This window comes from Hetaerina americana, unplaced genomic scaffold (genome assembly GCF_022747635.1).
Source record: "Hetaerina americana unplaced genomic scaffold, ioHetAmer1.1.p SCAF_10, whole genome shotgun sequence".
Classification (NCBI taxonomy): Eukaryota; Metazoa; Arthropoda; class Insecta; order Odonata; family Calopterygidae; genus Hetaerina; species Hetaerina americana.
Genome location: NW_027286070.1, coordinates 76,125,557 through 76,151,823, shown reverse-complemented (window position 1 = coordinate 76,151,823; position 26,267 = coordinate 76,125,557). Strand labels below are relative to the sequence as shown.

The 26,267-nt window shown below is 35.6% G+C and overlaps 1 protein-coding gene across 1 annotated transcript in view; it reads right to left on the bottom strand.

Moving 5' to 3' along the window:
* Positions 1 to 5,118: 5,118 nt before the first annotated feature.
* The window catches only part of LOC139700373 (A disintegrin and metalloproteinase with thrombospondin motifs adt-2-like), a 35,072-nt gene continuing 13,923 nt past the window's right edge, over positions 5,119 to 26,267 (bottom strand). Inside the window, exons 5-16 of the mRNA XM_071599013.1 lie at positions 25,711 to 25,893; positions 24,482 to 24,693; positions 24,315 to 24,364; positions 23,997 to 24,138; positions 21,739 to 21,867; positions 20,737 to 20,899; positions 20,433 to 20,528; positions 19,893 to 20,016; positions 16,910 to 17,013; positions 14,581 to 14,704; positions 10,414 to 10,589; positions 5,119 to 5,412 (exon numbers count right to left, since the gene is read on the bottom strand). Of these exons, the coding sequence (XP_071455114.1) occupies positions 5,119 to 5,412; positions 10,414 to 10,589; positions 14,581 to 14,704; positions 16,910 to 17,013; positions 19,893 to 20,016; positions 20,433 to 20,528; positions 20,737 to 20,899; positions 21,739 to 21,867; positions 23,997 to 24,138; positions 24,315 to 24,364; positions 24,482 to 24,693; positions 25,711 to 25,893 (1,797 nt within the window). The remainder of the gene's footprint in view (positions 5,413 to 10,413; positions 10,590 to 14,580; positions 14,705 to 16,909; positions 17,014 to 19,892; positions 20,017 to 20,432; positions 20,529 to 20,736; positions 20,900 to 21,738; positions 21,868 to 23,996; positions 24,139 to 24,314; positions 24,365 to 24,481; positions 24,694 to 25,710; positions 25,894 to 26,267) is intronic.

Sequence of the window (26,267 nt, the reverse complement as noted above, 5' to 3'; positions counted from 1 at the left end):
TGCAACTACTCGGCAGTCACTCCTTCGAAGTCGCACGAGGTTGCAAACACAGCCCACCAAATGGTTTAGAGACAAGGGGTCATGGGACGTGCCCCTCGGCCAAACTAACACACCCCTGACTTTGCCTTATATTCTCGCACTCACTGAACTTCGATGGATTTTAATATTAAATAGAATTCATATAACATACTTAAAACAAGCGATTTCCTAAGAATTCAATCTAGTATCTCCAGCATACTAAGAGGCCGACGCCACCCGGGAAGATAATTGTGGCCCAGGAGACTGAAGTGGAGGTGGGAAAGGGGGGAATCCGAGGTTGGAAAAAGAACTGAGCGACCACACTTTGCCAGTTTACTCCCATCATTCACAAATTTGATTGGCGCTCTTATGGGGAAGGATGGGCGTGAAGCTGACGTTTCTTATTATAACTAATACTCGTTCCTGAGAGACATTCCCGTCGAGGAGTTTCAGGGTGCCTTTTTAAGCGTGGCAGACTCGTCTCCGCGGTTTTCTATTGATGCAGGAGGGAGGGAGAGAGTATTTTGAAGAATTTTAAGCAATTGTACAAGTACGATCAATGAATCCATTTTTCCCAGAGAATGCGCATTGCTAAAATAGTGGATCCTGTGTGTAAGCTCGACGTAAAAGCTATCGATGGCTCGTATTTCAAGTGTTCCTCTATGACCCAGAGAAAGATATGAATTATTCGTAATCAACCATAGGACGCATCCTGGAAGAGACTGGGATGGTAACAAGATTCGAAAGTAGTAAAATTGAAAAGTACTGGATAATACGCTCACGACGGAAACGCAGTCTCACAAAAGAATATCGTAAGATAAGCAGAAATAAACGACCAAGTGTAGAACCTGGTGTCTTCGGCGCAATAATCCTTTCAACATGAAAATGGCCCTAACCGATGATTATCCATTTGGCTTAAGCATTTCATGCAAAAAACTGGATTCACGTAATTTGTATGACTATTATCACAGTTTCCTTTTCCGGGATACTCATACGCTAATTTTGAGTTCGAAATTACATTATAATTTGCTCATTTGCATAACGAGCAGTTGGGCACAGGAAATCCGAGCGCGGGTAACACTTGGAAAATATAATAATTCGCGGTACGGAATCGCAATCTGACGGAAGACATTTCTCCCAGACATTCGCACGGGAGCAACCGAAGACACGGAATTAATTAGAACGAATTACTGCACTCCAGGAAAGGGAGGCGAGATATTACCCAATCAGGTGTGAAAGCTATTCGAATATATGCCCAGACTATACCTAAGTAGCCCGAGGGTACTGCATACATTCAAGGGCACGCGTGCTCGACTTCCCGGTTTGTGTCGACGGGAAACCTTATACAGGTTCATGCACACCACTATACAGATATTGCTCACTTATTGCCTCAATGAGAAAATTTCCCGCACCAAAATCAAATACCTATGAGGCAAAGAGAATGTACCAATAAATGGACCACACAAACACTTGGCCAAGTACTTGTATACTCAAGTCTTTGTGCGATGCTGTAAAAGGATTGAAGGTGGTGTCATTACTTTTAACTGAGGCAAGAAAAGATATTTAAAATGAAAATGTTTCCATGAATTATAATACCTTGTATTGTTGCATAATATTTTATGGTAAGTTGCCAATAATATGTAATTTATTGTTACACGAGTAAGTGATGTTACACTATTAAACTAGATTAAGTAATTACACAGTGAAAATATCTATATAATATTTTTGAAAACCGATGACCTTAAATCAAAGACTATTACTGTTCAGGACAAACTTTTCAACATATAGCAGTCGTATACTGATGCAATACGTTTTTTAAAAAAATACGATAGCAAAGAAAACACCAAGATAAATCTACCAACAGTTATTAATCCATGTTAATACTAAACCCAGTACTAAGTTCAAAAACATGTGAAATTCACACACCAGGGTAGGAGTGCTAGTTATCTTAATCCCTGTGCTGGTTATGGTTTCCCTGGAAGAACTGGTACTCGAAATATCACACAGCTTGGGTGGAGTTGTAGGTGCCCAGAGACGTGTATTTTTAATGAAATATTCTTACTGAATCCTACTTAATGATATCACCATTAAATGTGCTCTCAGCAAAAATATTTTATGCTAATTTATATTTGATGGATTCATACTTATTCGCTAAGCACCCTAAATAGTACTGAATTCGGTCATGAGTATACTTGCATGTATCATAGTGTAAGAATGGAACAATTAGTAATAAATATCTATGTAAGTGCATTTTTACATCCCCATTACCTAGGAGACCATTAGAACTTGCCTACCAACACATCATAGTGACACTTCATTCCTCCTATGGAGCCACTGATGCAAATTAAAGCACATTATAACACGAGGGCGATTCGAAAAGTAAGGTCTCCTATTTTGTTTCACTTAAAAATCAAATTTATTCTCAAATTTGTGTACATCGTAGGAAAGGCTGAGCATTTAGCTAATTTTCTACATGGTCACCTTGACGATCAATCACTTTTTGCATCCTTGTAAGCAGCTTTTTAATAACGGCGTCATACCTTTCTCCCGCCGCGTCGCGAGGCCTACTGCCGACTGTTTCTTGCACTTCCTCGTCTGACTTGAATTTCTGTCCTCCAAGGTGTTTTTCGGGAGCGGGAAACAAGTGGTAGTCGCTGGGGGCAAAACATGCGGGCTGTAAGGAGGGTGGTCGATGATATCCCAGCCGATTCATTGAGTAGGGTGGTCGTTTGATGTGACACATATGGACGTGTATTGTCATGATGCAAACATACTTCTTTCGGTGAGACACCTTGTTGTAACCGAGGACCTCCGACACACAATATTCTGCAGTAGAGAGAAGTAGCCACTCTCTTCATTAAGGCCTTCCTTCATCTCATGAAGGGTAATTCTCCGGTTATTGCGCACCATTTCCTCAATTGTAGCCACCGTTGATTCCGGCAAACTCGGCCGCCCCGACCGCTGCTCATCGTGGACGTTTTCCCGGCCATCAAAAAACTCCCTGGACCACTTCCGCACGTTTTTGATGTCAATAAACTTCTCACCGTACACTTCCACTAAATGGCGATGAATTTATACAGGAGAGGCAGTCGTCAGTTGGCTTCGCGACGCGGCGGGAGAAAGGTATGATGCCGATATTAAAAAGCTGCTTACAAGGATGCAAAAAGTGATTGACCGTCAAAGCGACTGTGTAGAAAAATAGCTAGATGCTCAATCTTTCCTACGATGTACACAAAGTTTAGAATAAACTTGATTTTTCATTTGAAAAATAGGAGACCGTACTTTTCGAATCGACCTCGTACATTTTGTAAATAATTGGAAGTAAATCCAATCTAATTCAATTCAATCACTGGCATTTGAATATACAACCGCTAATGCATCATATCACATGACTATATACCAAGAGTCTCCTGGCAGGCATACGCAGTATAATTTTTTAAACCAAGCTTCACAATTGATTTAGAATTCCAAACTATATTATAATCATATCCTAGGATGATAAGCATAAAATTTAAAAATCATATGCTCAACTGAATGAAATTGTCATTTTACTCAAGAATAATTATAGGAATCCCCAAATGAGCAATATAGACGCAAAATGAAAATATGAATGGGTATTTCTATTTTACATTGATACCTCAAAATTTTCAAGTCTTCCATCCTTTGGGAAGATGCCAAAGCAGATAGGAATGGTCGGGGAAAAGAATTTCCATCATGAAAGACTCTTGTGAAGGGGGGAGAGAGATTCCACTCCAGAATTTTTGTTTGTTTACTCTTTAAATGTTTTATATCTTTACTACTCTTGGGATCACAGAAGGGTTAAACCAACCCTATAAAGAACAAACAAGAGAAAACTGTCTGAGTGAATCCATCATGGTGTGGCAAAAGGAAATATATGGAAAAGTGATCCTGAAGATATATTTGCTTCAATAGACAGACACAAAATATATTAATAAATCACACTACCTGTATTTCCTCCTCCAACTTATGGCTTGAGGAATTCTAGAAAAAAAGGCCAATAACTTGAGTAGTAAATGAATTAAATGATGAATTATTGCTTCTAATATGATAAGTTCACTGACTATATGTGATATCTGAAAATAAGAGCTCACTCATTCAATAAAAAACTCTTAAAGTCATGAATTATTATTCTTAACACACTTGGTATACAAATGAAATGTTTAGTGTAAACTCAATTTTTGCCATTCAATTTCACCCATCAATTTATTCATGTGGATTGGCCATGTGGATTGGATTGGATACACAGTTATCTGAAGAGAACTATTGTCTTCATTCCCAATAAATTTAATTCAATAGTCAAAGATTAACTTCAGACATTGCAAAAATATTTCCCAGAATTAAACATTTGAGAAATATGCACTGGATTTTGATAGCATCCTAAAATTTTACAACAAATAACAGGAAGGAGATTTTAGGTATGAAGGAAAACATTGTGAAATCAGAGTGCATAAGCGACATCACAATATTTAATATTAATTATCAGGAATGACTGAAACCTGATTACATTCTAATTTTTGATAGCATCCACTCCTTATCATTGAAAAAGAGCCCTGATAAGGGAATTCTTCTGAAAAATGTATTTTCTCTTATTTCAAAACTGTTGAAAGGGAAAATATAATGGGCTGAGAGCCCAAAAAACCATTGGATATAGTCATGGTATTCATGTGTTAATATCAAACAAACTTTCACCTACTATCTCAATGTTACATTTATTGTCCCATAGTGCCTTCAATTCCAAACACTGAACAGGTCAAAAATACATCATTTGATTCTTGTTAAGTAAAATTTAAGAATTTTCAACTCGTAAATTATTGGCTAATTATGAGACCATAAAAAGTTATCACAAATATGCACTTATTTTACAAATAAGTACAGAACATGTTCTCTATACAAAGAGTAAGAAAAAGTGGTCTTGTTTCATGTGATAAATGTGACTAACAAAGGACCAATACATACTATTTTAATCATGCTATGAAATTATTATGTATATATAAAAATATAAAAAACAATAGATGTATGAACTGGACATAGATGTAGAGTTATTGCAATAAGAAATTTTCACTGAAAAAATACGGATCTTTAGTGATACTCTTCATCCGTAAAAAAGTAATCAACTGATTCCTTGGGGAGTTCTCGATAGTCCTTGTCATCAACCCAGTCATCTGCTGGATGCTTATTTTTCTCAGGTATCAGAGATGTAAGAAGTGGCTTTCCATCTGGCCCAAGACTCAGGTACTGGAGGAGCTGTTTGCTGTGACTTTCCTCGGATGAATTAATATTCTTTCCAGCATTCTGGGCGGGCAGCAATGAGTCTTCATCCTCCTTTGCTGACTTGGTGGTGACAAATGTCATACTCTTGCCCAGGCGAAAGTTCTGGTCAGAATATTTCCAAAGGGAAACCCAATCATAGGGAACAATAGGTTTGGAAGGGCAAACACATGCAGGTGGAGCCAGAAACAAAAGGTTTATCAACTCTTTCACTCCATAATTTAAAATATTTTTAGCAGAACAAAGTATTTTACTCAAATGTTCCAGTTACTTTTGGTGTAATTCTTAATGAAACCATGAACATACAGAATAAAATATTCATATAAGTTAAGTAATAAATGCATGCACATATACCAATCAGTTTAGGTTTTATCATTATAGTAACAGTAGATGCACTTACAAGGTTGACTGTTGAGCATACTACCCATCCCAGACCTCTTTTAACACACAAAAGATCTCGCCAGGGAAAGAATTGAAAATGTCATAGAAACGAAAATAAAATGGAATTTTCATCATGCAAGAAATCATATCAGAAACCCAGAGAATGAATTATGCAATTATGGATTTTTTTTACGTCAGGAATATTTAAGGATATAGCCAATGCATTGAATTTTTTCAGGAAATTAAGTTCCCCTTATTTTCACATAAGAGTATTCATATATTTAGAGGGTATTTAGGAAAGTCAAGTTCATTGATTATCTTTTTATATTTAATGAAATAAATAAGTGCCCATGCACAATGGTGATGAAATTATTCCTTGAGAAGATCATTCAATATACACTTTGCAATTTAATACATATGCATACTCCTTTCTCTTTTCCTACAAGATTTATTGCACAAAATGCAATCTTGGTATATATCTTATCCCTCACCTCCACATTACCAAACCTGTTGGATGGAATGAAAGGAGGAAGTATCTATGCAAAATTAAAGGAGAGTTTATTGTAGTGTTGGGTGTCAGGCTAGGTTTTATTAGGAGAGTTAAAGAAATGCATCAATATTCAGTCTTTATACTGGCTTAGGGTAGGTTTCCAATGGACCCAGGCATTACACTCTTCTGCATTCTAAGCTCTGACTAAAACACAGTAATCAACCCGAAGGTCGGTTTGGTAGGTGATGGTAGAGATCACCCAGTACTAAGCCCTATACGGCGTGTGAAAATTCACACATAAGGGTAGGGGGGCCAGTTCCTTTCCCTCTACCGGTTATGGTTTCCCAGGAAGACCTGGTACCCGAAAAATCACTTTAGCTTGGGTGGAGCTGCAGGTGCCCTGAGTGCCTTGCCCGGGAATCGAACCCGGGACCCTCTGGTCAGCAGTCTAATGCTCTACCCACTGGACTACCGCGACCCACAAGCTCTGACTAGCACGTGAAAAAATATTCTATGTAAGACTAGATAATACCTTGCCAAAGTAAAAAATCCAATAGAACAAAGTACCTTAAGGATCCATATTAAGTGTTATGCTTTTTACAATTGCCATGCAAGACAAACTGGACATGGATAGATAGTAAATGGTAGTGCAAGGAGATGGAATCCTTTTTGAACACAACCTTAACATTTGTTGTAGGTCCTCCAGATTAAGTAAAGCAACAAGGCCAGCTCAGACGAATTCATATTTTATGGAAAGACCAAATGAAATGGGGTTGTGGTTCTCAAAATAAAAAAAACAAATGAGATGCACTTTACAAAATTGTGTGGAATGAATCCACAGGTTACTATAATTTTAGGTAAAATTCTTCTGCAGTTTTCCAAGCCTGTCACACTCCTTAGTAATTTGTGTTTCAGAACAACTCATCTGATTGCCACAAGTAAGAGCTTTGAGACAAATGTATCAAAACTTCTTATTTGTTATTATGTCAGCCACATCTTATAGGCACATCCCACGATGCTGACTTTGTACAGATTGTTGGCTTGGTGTAAACTTGACTATGAAACATCTACAAGTAGTTACTTGTAGTAGTAAATTTACTCGTGAGGGTTAGACTCATACTTGAGGCCAATTATGCCACAATACAGGATTATGATTAGCAGCAGAGACATTTAGGACCTGTCTGATCCTGAGGTTATTCTCTGTATCCCATGCCCAGCCATTGGACCTCTGATGTAAAATCCTTCTGCATACCTCTGCAGCCAAACATTTATCTATGATTCCTTACCCTAGCTTTAAACCTGTTTTTAAGCCTTGGGCTCCAGGTTTCTTTTAGAGATGCCAAAGGGTTATGACAACACTTGGGATTTGGTTTCATGACTTTATGCTAAAAGGAGATTTTAAGGTGCCAAGAAATATAACTGGAGGGTATTTCAGGAGTGCACCATGGCAAGCCTCCCATCCAGGCAGCCAATTTCAATTGTCTGAGTGCAAGAAATTCTCCAGCACTGCATTGGAGTACAAACAAAGATGTCATGAGTTGCTGCACTGGCACCCCAGTATTACAGCAATCTATGCACACCAAGGATTCTTGATTGGCCGGTGGATATGCATGCCCTACAAACTTATGTTATCACAAAAATATTGTGGTAAAAGGAGCACTGAATAATGGGCATTAATGGTTGCCCATACGGACAAAAGATCTAAGAATCAAGTTGTTGGCTGCTAGATCAAGTACAACATGGTGTGCATTGAACAACAATAAGCTTTGGGCTGTAAAACCTGAAGTCTAGCTTAGGGTGTCTTCCTTCAGAAGGTATGGCATGAGGGTCGAGCACTGTGCCCTCACTCATGTGTACAACTACACCAAAGGGAAATTTGAACTGTGGTGCAAGGTCTGCAATTCCTTTCTGACCATTGGCCACCTTCTGATGATAAGTAAAAAACACAAGGTAGTACGTGAGTCTCTTAATAACAGCAAGGACCTTAACATTATCCTTGGAGATCACTTTGAAGCCTCCATATTCATAGTAATTTTTCAAACTGAAGCCATCTATTTTCATTTGTGTGATTACTTAAACAATGGATTTAGCAGCAGAATATAAATGATTTATTACAAAAGGGATTGGCATATTTTACACTGTTTTATTTCCTTTCTTTTTTTCTTAATGTAGCCCTAGTAAGGTGTGTAAATGACCTCAGCCACTGAGGCACCTAATTACTAAATTATTATTTCTACTATCTATAAGCCCATTCACAATATACTATGATAATCATGCATAGAAAGTCATGAGTGAAAATGTAAAATCTGCCATTCGCATTTCCAAACATTGCATATCTATTCTATTCTATATGCTTTCCATGTTCCTTTCCATCAATCAGTGGCCTCCACTGCCATTGAATCATGAATGCTGAGACCTTTTCTACATTCATATTGATATTTTTTTAAGTTATCATTTGTTCTCTTCTCCATCCTTTTGCTTATGATTTCAAATACATACTACCTTTGCCGCACTTAAAATCAAACTTACGATGATACTCTCATGCTACTTGCTGGTTTCCCCTTTTTAAGGGATGGAAATTAACATTTATCTGATGATTTTTACTGGTCAAATTAAGCTATGCATAATAATAATTAATTCATAAATACTATAAATGAACCAATACACACTCTTCTTACCTTCCTAAGCATGAATAATTCTGTGGGGATTTTATCTATCCTTTCAGTCTTAATTGATTTCATTCCATTAAATGCCTAATCTATTTTACAATCAAGTATACTGGCAATAAACCATTCTCATTCACATTATATTCCCTTTCAATATCTACACTCACTGGCCTAATATATCTACCATACAGTTCCTCTTCGCATCTTTTCAGAATTTCATCTACTCTGAGTAATGTTTTTTCCATTACATCTCTAATAGAGAAAACTATTTTTTTTCTTTCTTAAATCCTGTCAGTTCCTTCATTTTTCTGTAAATCATGCTTATTTTGCAATGTCCCTCTAAGCTCTCCATATTCTTGCACTGCCCTAAGTACTAAATTTCTTTCAACCTACTAGTTTCTAGTCTTTGTTCATTGCTCAGCTCATATTACACTCTCCTCTCTAACCAAGTATTACATTCTTATATTTCCTTCTCTCATCCGTCTTCCCAATCACATCTGTAATATAAGAATACCTATACCTTTACCTCATTAACATTCCTATTGTTTCATAAATAGATTCATTTGTCCCTTGCCATTTCATTGTAGAGGTAATAAAATGTCATCCAGAGTGTTTTCATATTACGAGCCACAAAATACTCAAGAGGAAAAACCTCAATATTCAGCATGAAAATGTATCCATCTATGCTCAATTCATGTGCTCTGTTTCCTCCCAAGCATGCGAGGGAGGCAACAGCAACTCTGATGTGAGATATGTTGGAGAGGGAGAGGTCTCATGCATAAGTATGAAACTTCTAGTGTGTTAGCATGTGCCCTTGCATTGAACAAATGTTTTTCCCATTCTTCATCGGTGAATTCCATTGCGGATGAAATTAAAGCAAATAAAGAAAACGAATATCATTAATTACTCATTATACTGTATAAAGCTTTCCACTGGATAGTGTAGAGGTGGATTTGTTGTTTCATAGAGTGTTGAGGGAAGAAGGCAGAGTAGAAAGGATGGGATAGAAATAGCTTGATGGAAGATGAAGGTGGATAACTACAAATCATTATGGAATGGAATGAAATGCTTGCAATGCATAAAATAAACTCTAAATGTCGATTTTTAATATTATACCTGCAAGACATCCACACGAGATAGAAATTTTAGAAAAATGCACCAAAAAATATGAACTATTCTTAGCCAGAAATTCCTTGAACACCCTGTAAACATAGGTTCTCCGTTTTCAAGGGTTAAAATTCTGATTTGAAATGTGTGAGAAAATGTTTCCTCCTCCTTGTAGACCATCATTAAGAACTGATTTAAGTAATTATTGCTTTATATAAAATAGTACATGTATCCCATTGAGCTGAATTGCAGATTCAAAGTGGGATTGTGCTTAGCTAGTCTAATTTAAAAAATATAATTGCATTTTATATTTAACTGGAAGTGGATTTTACAAATTATATAACATTTAAATGGAAGAATTCATTCCAAGTATGAATAAAAAAAAGCATTTCAGCTGCTGTAAATATAAAATAGGGAGGATAAAAAATGTAAAAATGATGAGAAAAATTAGCTTCTACTTACTTCAGGTAGGCAATGATGGTTGATACAGAAATAATCTGACTTTCCATCATTGTGGCACCATGTTCCATCAGGGAAATATGGATTGACTCCTAAATCATTTAGATCAAGTCTTGGAGTATAATATGAGCCAGTATCTTTTCGGCGGCAAAAAATGGCACATGACATCCAAAGTCGTCCTAGTTCAATAAATGGTAAATGCTGATAAATAGAAGTACCCATTGGTTTCATTGAGCACAGGGATAGTCATTTAAAGTAGTAGTATCATTAGATTTTCATGATGTTAACAATGCAATAATTTTTAAAGTTTGAAAAAATCATTCACCTTGACTGGGATTCAAACCCAGATCCCTTGATATCCAGCCATTGTGCAATAGACATTATGCTATGAAGCAAGGCACAGGGAATGTCAGGAAAAATCAATTCACAAGGTAATGCCAAAAGATATAATTCACGTTAAAGATGTTTCATAACACTATAAAAACACAATTGTTGAAAACTAGCTTCAGCAGTAATGCTTAGTGATTAGTAATAGATAACATTCTGGAAGGACTCTTCCTGTACTAGTGGTTACCAGAGCTACTGTTACATAAGCGTGATGGAAATCAATATTTTGGTTCTGCATAAGAACCCTCAAAAATAGTCTTTGAGAAACGCATACATCTCTGCTCTTAAAGACACCCCAATAACAAAGAAAAGTAGCCTTGAAAAATTATCATCTAACCAAGACTTCTTCTATTAGGTCATCCTGAAAGCTCTCAAATTTACCATCTACAGTCAATCTATTATTTCAGTAAAAGACGAAATCTTACAGTATTTTTTGTAACATTTTTTCCATGCTTTAGATGATTTCATGATTTAAAAAGTTCTAGTAATTCCAATGCATGACTTGCCTTATTTGTATTAATTTTATCACTTACTGTTTATTTATTGGTGCTAAACTGAAATACATTATTTATAACACAGAGTATTCTAATGGGCCAATTCTCATTAATAAATAAGAACCTCAGGATTTACACATAGGATATATATTTACATTTATATGTATATATATATTTCTATATTATTATTAGGTAATCTACAGGTTAAAGTAGGTTTTTGGATGGATATAATTACTAATTTAATAATTTGTGACCCCTAGCAAAACACAACATCCTACTTTACATCAGGTCCCTCTTCAGCTCTGAGTACTTTCTTCCTCCCTTCATCCCGTTCAACATCCCTATCCTGTTCCTTTCCTTTCCTCATTAGCCTAACATTCTCCCCGCTGTTACAGTCTTCAACATCCCGCTGCCAGTCAATAACCCCTTCAGCCACTTTTCCTGCCTCCATAGGATTGCTCCCAACAAACCCCTCTCTTCGCCCACCATACCAAGTACTTCCTCATTTGTTTTCTTCTCTGTCCATTACACCTTCTCCATTCTTCTCCACACCCACTTTCAAAAGCCTCCAGTCTACGTCTATCCTCCTGCTTCAATGACCACGTTTCCGCGCCATACATAGCTATGCTCCATATCAAAGTTTTTACGAGTCTAACTATAACTAATGTCTAACTTTGTTGGTCTAAGCTCTTTACTATACAGTTCTTCTATATATTCCTTGCATCTCTCTTGGATCTTCCCTGTGTCAACTTTTACCTTACCCGCCTTATCTCTAACTGCAAGGATAGATCTTTCTTTCTTACTTCCTGATAAAATTTTACTTTGCTGTACAGCGCACCGATTTCACCCTTCCTTGGCAGAATTTCTGTATCCTCCCACTGCATCTTCCACCATACTTCTTTTCCTTTATTTGTTGCTCGCCTGAATTTATTGTTTAACTCTTTGTACTTCATTTTGCCTAATTCTGTATTTACATTCTTCCATTTTCGCCGCTCATCCATCTTTGTAATCATCTCATCTGTGATCTATGGTTTCCTAGTCATTTTAGCGTTAACGGTTCCAATAGTGTCTTTTGCCACTTTAGACAATCCTTTCTTGATACTTTCCCATTTTTCTTCGATTGTATTTAGCTCTTTACCATCCTCCATGATTTCCTCTACCGCCTGTTTGTATTCCTTCCTTTTCAAACCATTTAATGCTTCTACATTCCATTTTCTAACCCGCCACCCAAGCCTTATCTTTTTGAAACGAACGCTACATTTCATAAAAACTAAATTGTGGTTAGAGTCCGCATCCGCTCCCGGGAAGCTGTGCAAATTTATCACACTGTTCCTAAACCTGTGTCTAACCAGAATGTAATCTAGCTGATACATTTCTGGGCCACCTGGCATTTTCCATGTATACCTGCGTCTTTTGCGGTGTCTAAACCAAGTGTTGGTGATGACTAACCCCTGTCTCCTGCAGAACTCAACTGCTTTCTCCCCGTGGTCATTCCTCATGCCTAAATCGTAGTCCCCGACCTCGTCACCATCTTTTCCTTCGCCTACCGTCGCATTCCAATCCCCCATCACTATCAAATGTTTCCCTCCAGGAACACACGCAATTATGTTCTGCTTTTATCTCTACTAGTAGTATTCTATCCGTTACCTGCTCAATGTTGACTAAGCTTCTTCCTACGTCTTCATTTAATACTATGGCAACCCCTCGTTGGCTCTCGTCCCCGCCGCTGTATATTATTCTATATTTATCACTCCAGTAATCCCCGCTATCTTTCCATCTCACCTTGCATAGACCTAAAATATCTATATTTCCCCTTTCCATCTCCCGCTTAACATTCTCCAAGTTCCCTGTCCTCATCATTGTCCTAACATTCTACGTTCCTGTTCTAACTAATTAGGTCTTCTTCTCCTGTGTCTTCTGTCCTGCTGCTGCCAGTTTTCCCTTGCAAGGGTTTCGTGGGATGACAACTGCGGAAGCCATGCCTCCCCCGCTGCCGGGCACGACACGAGCCCTGTAGTTGCCAGGACTCAAAATCTCTGTATAGTCCACCATGTTAATCTTGGGAATGATAATTGAGGTGGTTTCCCGTTGCTTTCCTCAATAGTGTTTTTAACGTGACACCATCACTTACTGGCCGCCCCACTGTGGTCAGACGCCATTGCAGCCACCTCACTGAGGAACAGACGCTGCGTGGACTACCTTTCGTCTGGCTCCTAACCTTCGACCTAACAGGCATGGGTGACCCTACCAGGAGCAATTATTATTACTCCTGCCAGCACAGCTCTAGGTGTCATCGGAACGCACAAGCCCTTGCACCACGTCAAGGTTGTAGTCCGGGGAGGGATATATATGTATATATATATATATATATATATATATATATATATATATATATAGTGGGGAGATGGATATAGATATAAGGAAAAGGGCTAGGAAGAGATATAAAAGACAAAGACAAGAGAAGTGGGGAAGGCTGAATCGAGCAGGTCACAGGTGAAAAAATATTTCCTTTACTGAGACTTGAACCACAGATCTTTCAACTTGTTGGGATGATGCTCTAACCACTTGAGCTTATGAGGAAATGTAATTTATATTGAAATGTGCATAATTTACATTGAAATCTGCATAATTTACATCTGCAATCTGTTTATGCAACCAAGTAAGCTAGGAGATAGTGTTGGGGAGCAGTTTCACCCAACAAAGGAGAAATGGGCTCAGATAAGAGGAAAGGACAGAAGGGAAAGCAATCATATAATGTCATTAAGTTAGGAACAGTGCATTTCATGGTCTGCATAGCCAGAAGAAGGAGATTAGTCACATTGACTATATACATATTCACATACGACAAACCTGCCACATGGCAAAGTGATATTCATTCTCATGGATAAAGATGTACATGTAAATATTTCACCCTGCTCATGCTACCTTAATTGCCAAAGCTTATATATTTATGATTATTCCATGCCATGCAATTTTGTGATAGGGTCATTTTTGGAGGAAAATTTTTGTGACTTTGTGATATGCAACATTCCCAATAATATGTAAGAAATTGATGTTCCTTTTGTAAGCACAGAGATATGGTCTCAAAAACTAAATAATACTATCATCATTTTCACTGCATGAGAGTAGCTTCATACCTACCTGAGTGCCATTGTAATGTTTTTTATTTTTTATTAATAATTGCAATACTTTAGTAGTATTACATAGCATTAATTTTTAATATACAGGACAGGAATTACATTACTATAATTGATTTAGCTTTAAAAACGTAAAACTAGTTTTTACAAACCTTCTTCATGAGGTGCTTGAAGTCCTTTACCCTCTGGATCCAATGTTTTTACAAGATCACTGAACTTCTTACACCTACGAGATGCATGTTCCACCACAGTCATCCGACTGTTTTTCTTGCAAAGCTAATGATCAAATACATACAATAATGCAGAGCAGCATCAGTTATATCTTGAATTTACTTATTCATAGTACATGAAGGTTTAGTAGTCATTGATGGAATGATATTTATGTGAGATCATCTTGAATTTTATTTTGTAGTAAATTATGTATTAAAAAATATAAATTACTGAATGTATTATTGTTTACTATTATATTTAACCAAAACAGCAGTATTTCTAAGCCCTACTTGCTCAATGAAAGTGCCAAAGTACTCATAAATATATAAAATAGACCTTGGGAGGATATTAAATATTTTCATTCAATGACACAAAATTCAGGACCAAATGACTAAAAGTATATTATGATCATACGAAGCTGCTTAGCTCCCCAATAATACCCTGAGTCCCTATTTCCTGGGTAAGATTACTGCCATGTTGGTTCAAAGCAAGGATGAGGGAATATTAATAAGGGTGAACATACAAGAAATGGTCAATGATGTTACAGTGTGGAAATGTTTTGTTCCTGATGATAAAATAACTTGGTGAAGTTTCACACCTTTTATTTAACCAATCATGAAAGTCTTAATCTTTCAGGTATTGCACCAGCTAAAGAGATTTATCTACCAAGCAAGGCCTGTCAGCACAGATTTGGGTTTACTGTAAACATTTTCAAAATTGCTTAAATTTGATCATAAGGAAAACTGTTCAATAGAGCAAGTCTATGAGAAATTGAGATTTTTAAAAATGGGCAGGTTGAAGATATAACTCTTTTCTAGTTGTATGAAGAATATAATGTTTACAATGTATAAAATAATCACGTTAATATTATGAAATCATATTCAAAAGGCCAGAAATTCTGCAGCACAAAAATAAATATGTGAAAGCCATTAGTGCATCACCCAAATCTAAACTAATTAAATTTATGATCTTAAGAGGGTTTTTCTTGTGCCACTGACATTTTATGGTCCTTAATTGAACTGTATGGTTCTTAATTGAACAGCTCTTAAAATTAGAACAGAAAATTGACATTTTAATAGCATTTCAGTATACTAGCTAACACGGTATTAGGGATCCATGGTTGTCTTAAGTAGGCGAATGGAGAAAAAAATTATGATGCCTCATAAAAGTGGCATCTACTCAGCTATTCATTAGTAGGGATTTATTTAGACATCAAATAATCAATCAAAATAATCAAAATAATAGCTTCTAGCTTCAGTTATACTACTTGCCTTGGCTTAGTGAAAACAGTAATTTCCATTACGTCTAGTGTTAAGGATCAGTATGCATGAGTCTTCAGGTTGCACAATATGCTATAGTAAATAAATGTAAATGGTAAAAAAAATTTGGGAGATGGCTGGCATTGTCACATCTCAACTAATTTTGGTACAATTTTCCCAAAAGATTGGTACATTGAATGCAGTTATATTGGATTTATATTTCTTCAAAGAAACTCCTCCTAGTATGAGTTTAAAGCCACCCTGCTGAATGCTGAAATAAGAGACTCCTTGCCTGGAAAGTTTTCTTATGCATTAAAATACTCAAATGCCACTCTTGACATATTGTTTTAAAATACTTGCAAAATGCAAAAAACAGTTACAAACATAAGAACATGGCTAGTAAGTTAACTTTAACTTCAAGTCATATCTAATAATTTGCTAAGATAAATTGTAACCACTATGAGCTAAATCAGGGGTACGGTAGTGGATATAGTGTTTGGTTCATCTTATACTGAAGTGTACATTTCTTTTGCCTTAGGACTTAATATAAGTTTAGCATTATTCTCACCAATAAAACCAACCTTTGGGTTGTTTACTGTGGTTAGGGATAATGAACTAAACAACATTAACAAGTAAGGGAATGGGCATTATAATCTTGCCTGAATCAATAATTATGGCTTGTTCTGGTCTTTACATAAATGATTTCACCATGAGGCAATTTGGTGAAAGTGAAACTTTCAGAAGAGCAAAAATAAATGGAGTGAGTCGGATAAATACATACTCGGTTATGGGAATTCATTCAATTTATATTATGTGGAATTTACTGCTGAAGTGATTCAAAATAGGAATAGTGCCATCAAATATTTTCATCACATGTTATACCCTTGTCCAGATGAAACCAATGTTCAAATATATGTCCTTTAATGATAGGAAATAATAACAAACCATGATAAACATTATCAAATTTTCTTAACATAATTTTTAGAAATAAAATAAGGTAATTAAAACCAACCTTATCATCAACGCAAGTGGTCACATCAAAACTTGGACCTTCACAGCCGTCATTAGAATATACAGGTTTAGGATTATCACATACTCGACGTCGTTCTTGATATCCTAAAAAAGAAAGAACTGAGGTAAATTGTGAGTCATTTTGTTGTGATGTGCTCTATGCCCCATTAATAAAGATATAGTGACAGTACAGTTTTAAAGGTTCTTCAATGACTATAAACTTTATTGTCTGACAAGATCAAATCACAAGTGGGTCGCTTACATGGCCACAAATGAATCCATGACAACTTGAACTGACAACCATTCAGTTTAGGAAACTGCTTTACCCCCTCACTTTCGACAGTATATTCATGTAATATTGTTGATAATAATTAAAGCTCATTAGCATAATTCAAATACTTCTGAAAAATTATGATTATCAATTTTTATTACATTATCCAAAGTAACTTCATATATTTAACTAAAGTTAAGTTTGAGATAAATATCAATTTAAAAAAATATATTTTTTCCTAACAGTAAGAGCACATTTACTGAATATTGTGCCCCATTGAGCTCTGTATTTTTTTGTTAAATAGCCACTTTAACTTGCATTCTGTGGGCCAATTGGTTTTCTTCAATCACCCCATTCAAGGAAGTAGTGATGTCAAAGAAATGTTTCAAAGTAGAGGGAGCTGATGACAGGGTCATTGAGTAAAGATGTTTCAAATATACTATATTGCTGGAAAGGGCATGGAGTGCAGTTTTGAATGCTTCTGAAATTTGACAGTTAATTCATAACTGAGCATGGATCAAAGACTTTTGAGATTGAGTGTGCAGAAGAATGGATAAAATAAAATGGGGAGGGGGAATAAAATGAAGTGCTAAGTAGGGAAGGGGGAGAGAGATAGTCGTTTAGGAAAGCTCAAAGGTGCTGGGAAAGGTGAATGCATGAGAAAACGAAAGTCGATGACATGTTGAAGATGGTCATAGAGGTGACAAAACTTGGTATACCAGGCAAAGAAAGGGAAATATAAGGTATGTTGCCCATAATAAAGGGATGTATGCAAAGACAAAATATGGTTTATTTTACTGTGTTAATTTTATCATACCCATTTAGTTTCATATTAGGCAGGGCTTAGATGTGTAGCAGAGCTTAGTTCATGGATCAGTTAAAAACCTATGTCCATCAGTTGGCTACTGTCTGTATTATTTTTATTACTTTATATTTGCCCAGAGATCACAATACACAAATACCAGGTGGGTGGTGTATGCACATGATATAAGGCACGTCAAAGAGGAGCAAAGACACAGGCTCAGTTAAGATACATAAGAAAAGAAATGATGCTCATAGTTACATAAATGTTTGGTACAAACCCATGAACATTGGCTGTAAAATGCACATACAATATCAAATTCAGAAAAATCATTGATCACCAACATGAATCAGACCATGACCATTGCTGGAAACTAAAAGTATGAACTTACTGGTCGAGAATGTTGTTGAGATATTCATCAACCAAGTAGAACATATTGCACTGTAGATATCTTTTTAATTTATGCCTGAATGCAGCAGTTCCCTTTGTATCCTTGATACTTTTGGGTAGTTTGTTATATAATCTGATGCCCATTTCATTGAGTCCTAATTTCAATACTTTAGTTCTTATATTCCCATAATGGAAGTCATTCCTACCTCTGGTGTAATGATGATGATAGGCAGAGTTAAGAGAATAGTTTCCAATGTTATTTTTTATATGCAGAATTAAAAACATAATGTAGATGCACGGGAGTGGTAGCAAATTTAATTCACGGAAAATAGGCCTTGATGGAGCATTGTGAGTTTTCCTGGTGATGATTCTAACAGCTTTCTTTTGCATTTTAAAAATGGTTTGAGAAATAGCAGCTGATCCCCATAATATTATACTGTAAGTTATATTTGAATAAATTTCCCCATAGTATAAATAGAGTAGTGCAGTTTTACTTGTACTTTCATACAGGTGTCTTAATAAGTAGCAAGTTGAACTGAGCTTGTGTTGAAGGGCTTTTACATGAGTATCCCAAGAAATATTTGCACATAGAGAAATCCCTAGAAATTTGCATTCTGTCACATGATCAATTGATTGGTCATTGATTTTTACTAGCAGATCATCTGACATGTTCTTATTGCGTGTAAAGTATACTATTTTACTTTTATTTACATTTAAGTCTAGAAAGTTGTCTGTACACCACTTGCTTATTGCAAGTGTGACAGACTTAGATTTTTCCACAAGGCTGGGATGTGTTTGTGTTGATATTATTACATTAGTGTCGTCAGCGTACAACACTGGTATTATTCCATCATTATTTGGTAAGCAGTTAGGTAGGTCATTGATGTATATCAGAGAAAGGAGTGGCCCAAGGGTTGAGTCTTGTAGAACACATTTGTTAACTTGGTATGCTTCAGATGAATATTTTGACCCATCAACTGATAACACTACTTTCTGAGTGCGATTATGAATATAGGACTTCATCCAGTTTAAAGGAATTCTTCTAATTCCTATTCTATTTAGTTTAATTAGTAGTCTATTGTGGTTTACATTATCAAAAGCCTTTGACACATCAAAAAACATTCAAAGAGTTCTGCGTTTAGCATCTAATGAATTAAGTATGCTGTCAATTGCTTGACATATGGCAGTTGTGGTAGACCTTTCTATACCTATTAAGACAAATACTTAACTAAAATATTTTAAAAACCCAAATCAATCTACGATAAGAAAAACGTGAAGAAAAGAAAGCACCTATTTATTCAATTTAAACTCAAAAAATGACTCCCCATATGCAAGTGAACAACTGAATTCAGAAGGAAACATTCTCATTTAAATTATAAGGTAAAAGTGGGAAACTTTGTAGGGTTTTATTGATAATTTTTAGAGTTCCCGATTTAATCTAATCAAGCCAAATTAGAATTTGTAAATAGTAAAAAGGGAAAAGAGGGAGGGCGATCACTACATTTGAATAACCCAACCTACCTTTAGACTTCTCAATGCATCCTGAAGAACATCCTGAGGACTTCCAATCACTCCAACCACCTTTTATTGGTTTAATTGGTTTACCAGTAGCCTTTGACTTAACACAATTTCCTCCTTGACAAGACTTAAAATGAAATCACAATGACATTATTCATATCCAAAATAACTCTTGGAAGCAACTAATGCAGACATGCCTCCAAACAAATATAAAAGATTTTTAAATACTCTTGATACTGTTATCATTAAATCAGGTGATTAATACAGATGGAACCCAAGAATTTGCCGATAAATTGTGAATGGTAGCAATGATTTCCTTCAAATGACTTTGATAGTAAAGTGTATACATAAACATATATATATATATATATATATATATATATATATATATATATATATATATATATATATATATATATATATATATATATATATATATATATATATATATATATATATATATATATATATATATATATTTTTTTTTTTTTTTTTTTTTCAATAATGATTCTTGAGTAAAAATTCCAAACTGTTCACACATACCTTTCCGCTTCCACAGACAGTGCCCTCCAAAGCAGGCCCAGCAAAATAAAATCCTGAGCGATGAGGTGTTTTACACTTCAAGTTTTGACATATTTCCTATGAAATGAAAAGTTGAGCCAACAGTTTGTTAAAAAAAAATAAAACGAAGCAGTACATAAAATATTTCCTACCTGTGAGGGATAAAACAAAACTATGAACAGGGCTTGACAATCATGTCTTTGCAATCCTGTTGACTGTTGAAAAGTGCAGAACAAAGTGCAGAAATTATAGGATTAAAAATTCTCATCCTTAACATTACACCCACCTCCAAATTATTACTTTGCACAGTGGCATCCTTATCTCTCAATAAGAATTGACACTGTCTCTTTGTTCCCCAAATGGCACCTGGATTTCCATTAAACCTTCCATCATGGTCAAGATTGGGAGTCATTGTTTTTGTAGGGATGTCATTTAGACATGTGGCCCACCTAATTAAAATATTGCCCATGATTACTATGCAGATAACTACGTATTATAATCAACATAATGCCTGAAATTATTAAAGATAAGGATACTTTGAACTGACAAACCATACCTAAACTATATGGCATGAATATAAAGCCGAGCATATGAGAACTCTTTAAGCCATTGAATTTTCTTCGGGATAAAGGATTAAAAATTATATTCTGGTATAAATACTGGAGAAATAGGGTGAATTATAAATATATGGGAACAAGATGATCTATATAAAATATATGAATATCAAAATTATATATATTCCATGTTTTAAACAATAAACAAAATGGAACCAATTTATTTTTAAAATGTTACAAAAGGGACTAACGCACATTGGGTAAAACTGTTATCTGGACTTCAGCAGAATTAGTTTTATGAAAATTTTGAAGTTTGAAGTAAAGAAATCAACATACATCATTCCGTACCAAAGAAATATTAAATCAGCCAAAAAATTAGAAAATGTCAATTAAAAGTAAATCTCTGTGCAAGTACAAAATTAAACTTAAGTATGGATTTCTGTTTTAAATTTAATTTCTGTGTACACATAATAGATAGATTCATATTTATTTATTGGAAATTAATCGTAATAAAGCAGGTAATTTGATGAAAACACTGGCTAGATGTGGTACTGAGAACAAGTACCTATTGTTTATTTTAATACAGCATTGCCACCCATTATGAAATTACTCTTATATCAATGAGTCAAAACCTGAGTAAGCACATATTTGAAAACTGCATGCATGAAAAGGGGGGAAGCAAAAAAATATCTCGAATTCATAAAACTAATGCCATAAAATTAAAAGGTATTTACCCAAGGTTAGCCATAATATCAGCGCTGCAGGAAGACCATGTGGTTTCTCCCTGAGTTCCCCTAGAGGGAGACATTACATAACCTTCCTTTGGGCAGCTATTTTGAGTGCTGTCATGATGCATTCCCAGACTTTAGAAAGAAAGGTTTATACATGTATGATTAAATTAGATAAAAGTGAAAAATACATTCATCAAAAATACCATACATTACAGTTAATAATATTGAATAATGGCACATCTAATTTTCACCATAGAAATTGTAATGAATAGTTTAAACCTTTATTAGTTTGGTGTACACATCTTTTATGAACAATGTATTTCTGCATAAAATCATATTCAAACTAAACATAGTGCATAATAAACCAAACAAACTAAACAAGTGCATTGCATTTCAACCACCAAATTGCTTTTAAGTTCCAAGCTGGGTATTTGAGTAAGGAGCAGGAGGAAGGTTCAAGCTGATCTCAGGGTGTTCCCATGAACAATAGGAGTAATCAATGATGGTATGAATCATTGAGGGGGTCAGGTATTAGATTGAGATTTCTAGTTTCTTTACTCCTCAATAATTATGTCTATAGTTCTTGGAGACTCTCTTCTTTAGCTCAACAGAATTCCCATGACCCTTTGTTTCCCAATCACTCTGAACAGGGGCAATTTAAGTGCAAGCAAGGTTTGTATCAAAGGTATCATGATCAATTTTTCTCCTGATGTCACTGTATGTCGCAGTATACAGACTCGGTAGTTGGGGGTCCGACCTTCAACATGAACCAAGTGCTAATAGCTAATTATCAAGCATTCGTTTAGGCTAGATCGTGTTTTTAGTGGACCCTTGTCAAGTGACTCGTTACAAGTGCAAAATGCAGTGAACGATTGAAAAGCAGTACGCCATCAAATTTTGTGCTGGACTCGAGTATGGAGACATTGGGCATGATTCGCCAAGAGTTCAAGAATGAAAGCATCAACGACAAACTGCAGTTTTTAAAAGTACACAAGTGCTTCGAAGATGGCCAAGGGAGTTTGGAGGATGCACCCAATGCTGGATGGACGTTGATGACAACATGCAACAAGTACGTAATGTGCTGAATTCAGATCATCAGTTTAGTGTGTGCATAGTCGCAGATACTATTGGCATTGATGAGATGACAGAGTACAACATTATCACTGAAAATGTGGTGATGTAAAAGATCTGCTCTGAGTATTCAATTGTTCCCAGCTCAACTTTGTGGAAATTTGTGTTTATTAAATGAAGAATATGATGACGCTTGAGCGTTGAAACTAGTTGTACGTGAATAAAGGACAGTGGAAAGATACATTGTATTCTTCATTTAATAATCTGCTCTAAAGTTGTCCTGAAGCTCTTGACGGATGACCAAGAGTTGAGTGTCTGCTTGCGAAGGCCTAGTGCCATGCATTGATGATGATCCTGAAATTTCGGACAGTCCCCCTGACTTGACACCAGCAGACTACTATTTCCTATTCCCCAAATGTGAATTCCACCCTCAAAGGACAACACTATGGGACCCTAAGTGCAATCAAAGATGTTTGCCCTCGTAATCACATGGACCTTCCAGAATCCGTCCACCAGGGAGCCTTCGAGTCATGGGAAATCCGCTGGCAAAAGTGTGTTGAAGTTCTTGAGGGATATGCTTCGAAGGATTTTGAGGCATTTTAGCAATATCTGAAGTAAATCTATTTTTCCATGATGTTTCCCAATAGTTTTGATGCAAACCTTTTATATGTGCCTTTGCTTTGTTGTAACTGTACATGGTGCAGTTGATAATTAGATTACTTAGCCCAAGTGCTATATGAGACTTTCAAAGATAATTAATTTACGTTTTTGCTAGAGTTCACAAAATCTAGCCTAAAACATTTAAAACTAATCATAGAAATCAGTTTTACCTGCCCATATTTCATTAGGTGCATACCATGGAATTCTGCAGAGATAAGGGATAAGAAATCTGGGGCCACCATTCAAGTGTGTAGATGGGCAATGACTGCATATGATTTTATTATATAATGGAGTGAGAAAGGTTTTCAATTTTTCCCAAAGCTATGTTCGGATGGTGATAATTGAACCTTAACATTCAATTTTTGAATTCCATTCAATAAGAAAAGACCTGTTAACTACTGAAATCTCAAGAATATGAAACTGTATGTTTATTGATAACAAATAAATTGTCATGAATGACAGATAATGTGGATTATAGACTTATTTGCTACAAGTAAATAACATGCATTGTAATATTTCGTATGCCTTACTTGTGCCCAATTTCATGAGCCATTACATAGACTGATGTAAATCCAGCAGATGGGTAGGGTTTCCCAAAAGAATTGGTTGTTCCAAGTTCTCCGATCACACAATTGTACTTTTCTGAGCAAATGCCACCAACTGTCGCTAAGCCTGAATATGAAGAAGGTGAAAAGTTAGCATGAACTGGACACTGCTATTGTTCGCTTATTATTTTATTATGAATTTACAGCACTACAAAAACTAAACACAATTAAAAGATACGTAATTCTCACTGCATTCCAATATTATCTTGGAATAATAATAAGCAATGGGAAACTTTTAATTACCCATTGTGACACCACTTTTTCGCCCTCCTTCGATAGCATAGAAATCCAGCCTGAAAGAAATATAAACTTCAGCTCCCATTAAGACTTCAAAATAAAACTTTTAAGCATTTAAAACTAGTGAAAATGAACTCATTTGAAAAAATAACAAGTGAGAGGAAAAGGCATACCCAGAAACTAGAAGTGCAATATCCCAGTGATCAGGGTTTGAATCCCCTTTGGGATTTTTCCGGGATGCGTATGCACAGAAATTATCCAGCAAAGTACCACGTTCACCATCTAAAGGGATCGCTGATGGTTGACGAGACATCAGTTCCAGCTGGACAATTACTATCTCCACAGATTTTGGTCCCAGGCTAGGATGGCGGTAGAGTGCTTGAATCTACATGATGAAATCAGATGACACAAAAATATGATGAAAGAATAGAATGATACAAGATTAATTCATATTGATAGCTGATTAGGAGTTAATGCAACTGATCCTCGGGATAACTAATTTTTGGATTTCAAAGAAGCATCACTGATGAATCACAATGGTATAACTTTGATGATGGGATAACTATGATTGATCAAATATTCTTTCACATCAATATTTTTTGCTATTCCAAACCAAAATCATCCTAAATGGCACTATTTAAATTAGACAGAGTCATTAACTCTATAAAGCCACCTATAAGTTAATGTATAACAAAAAATATTCATTATCTAATGCAACAAATAATATTATAAAATGGCGTGTGAATATTCACACATCAGGGCAGGGGGGCCAAATCCTTTCCCTGTGCCGGTTATGGTTTCCCAGGAAGATCTGGTACCCGAAAAATCACTTTAGCTTGGGTGTAGCTGCAGGTGCCTAGAGTGCCTTGTCCGGGAATCGAACCCGGGGCCCGCTGGTCAGCAGTCCAATGCTCTACCCACTGGACTACCACACCCCAAATAAATGTATAAAATGTATATATTATATATATATATATATATATATATATATATATATATATATATACATAATACGATTGTACGGAAAAACTCACACGAGCGGCACAATAATGGGCTGACACAATATAACACAAATAGAAAAGAATAGACACATTTAAAAGAACACTCACACGGTAAATTGTTCGAGCTTTCGGCCCTCTCAGAGGCCTTCTTCAAGCTTCTGTGAGTGTTCTTTTAAATGTGTCTATTCTTTTCTATTTGTGTTATATTGTGTCAGCCCATTATATATATATATACATATATATATATATATATATATATATATATATATATATATATATATATATATATATATATATATATATATATATATATATATATATATATATATATATATATATATATGCACACTGCTCCATTTAAAAAAATTAAATTAAAATTTAAATAAAACAGAATTTCTTACCCCATTCATGTATGCCAAAAGCATGTCAATTATCTGCTTGTCATCATTGCCCATAAAAGGGGAAAACATTTTATATCCAGCTTCATCAAAGAATACAGCTGTTTCCATGGTCAGTTTCATCAATTTATTTGAAGCTCTGGGCAATCTTCTCCTCCTCCTCATGCTGCCATAATAAATATTTTCCTGTAAAACATTGTAGTGCATTATTAATCAACTGTATTAACCAAAAACTATATGGCACAAGACATTTCTTCACAGTAATGATTCTAAAGGTCAGCATCTATAAAGTTAAAAACTCAGGAAATGCTAGCATTTCCTGAGCAGAGGAATTTCGCTAGCAAAATTGCTAGATCTGATTTCAATATTTGATTTTCAATATCTTGATAATATTTCCAGTATGTATACATATTCATAATACTAATCTTGAATACATATACAAACTGAAAATATTACCAACATATTGAAAATCAAATATACCATCACGATGAAAGTAGTAGGGACGTAAGGAGAAGAATTGCGCTAGGCAAAGAGGCTTTCACAAGGAGGAGGGAGTTGAT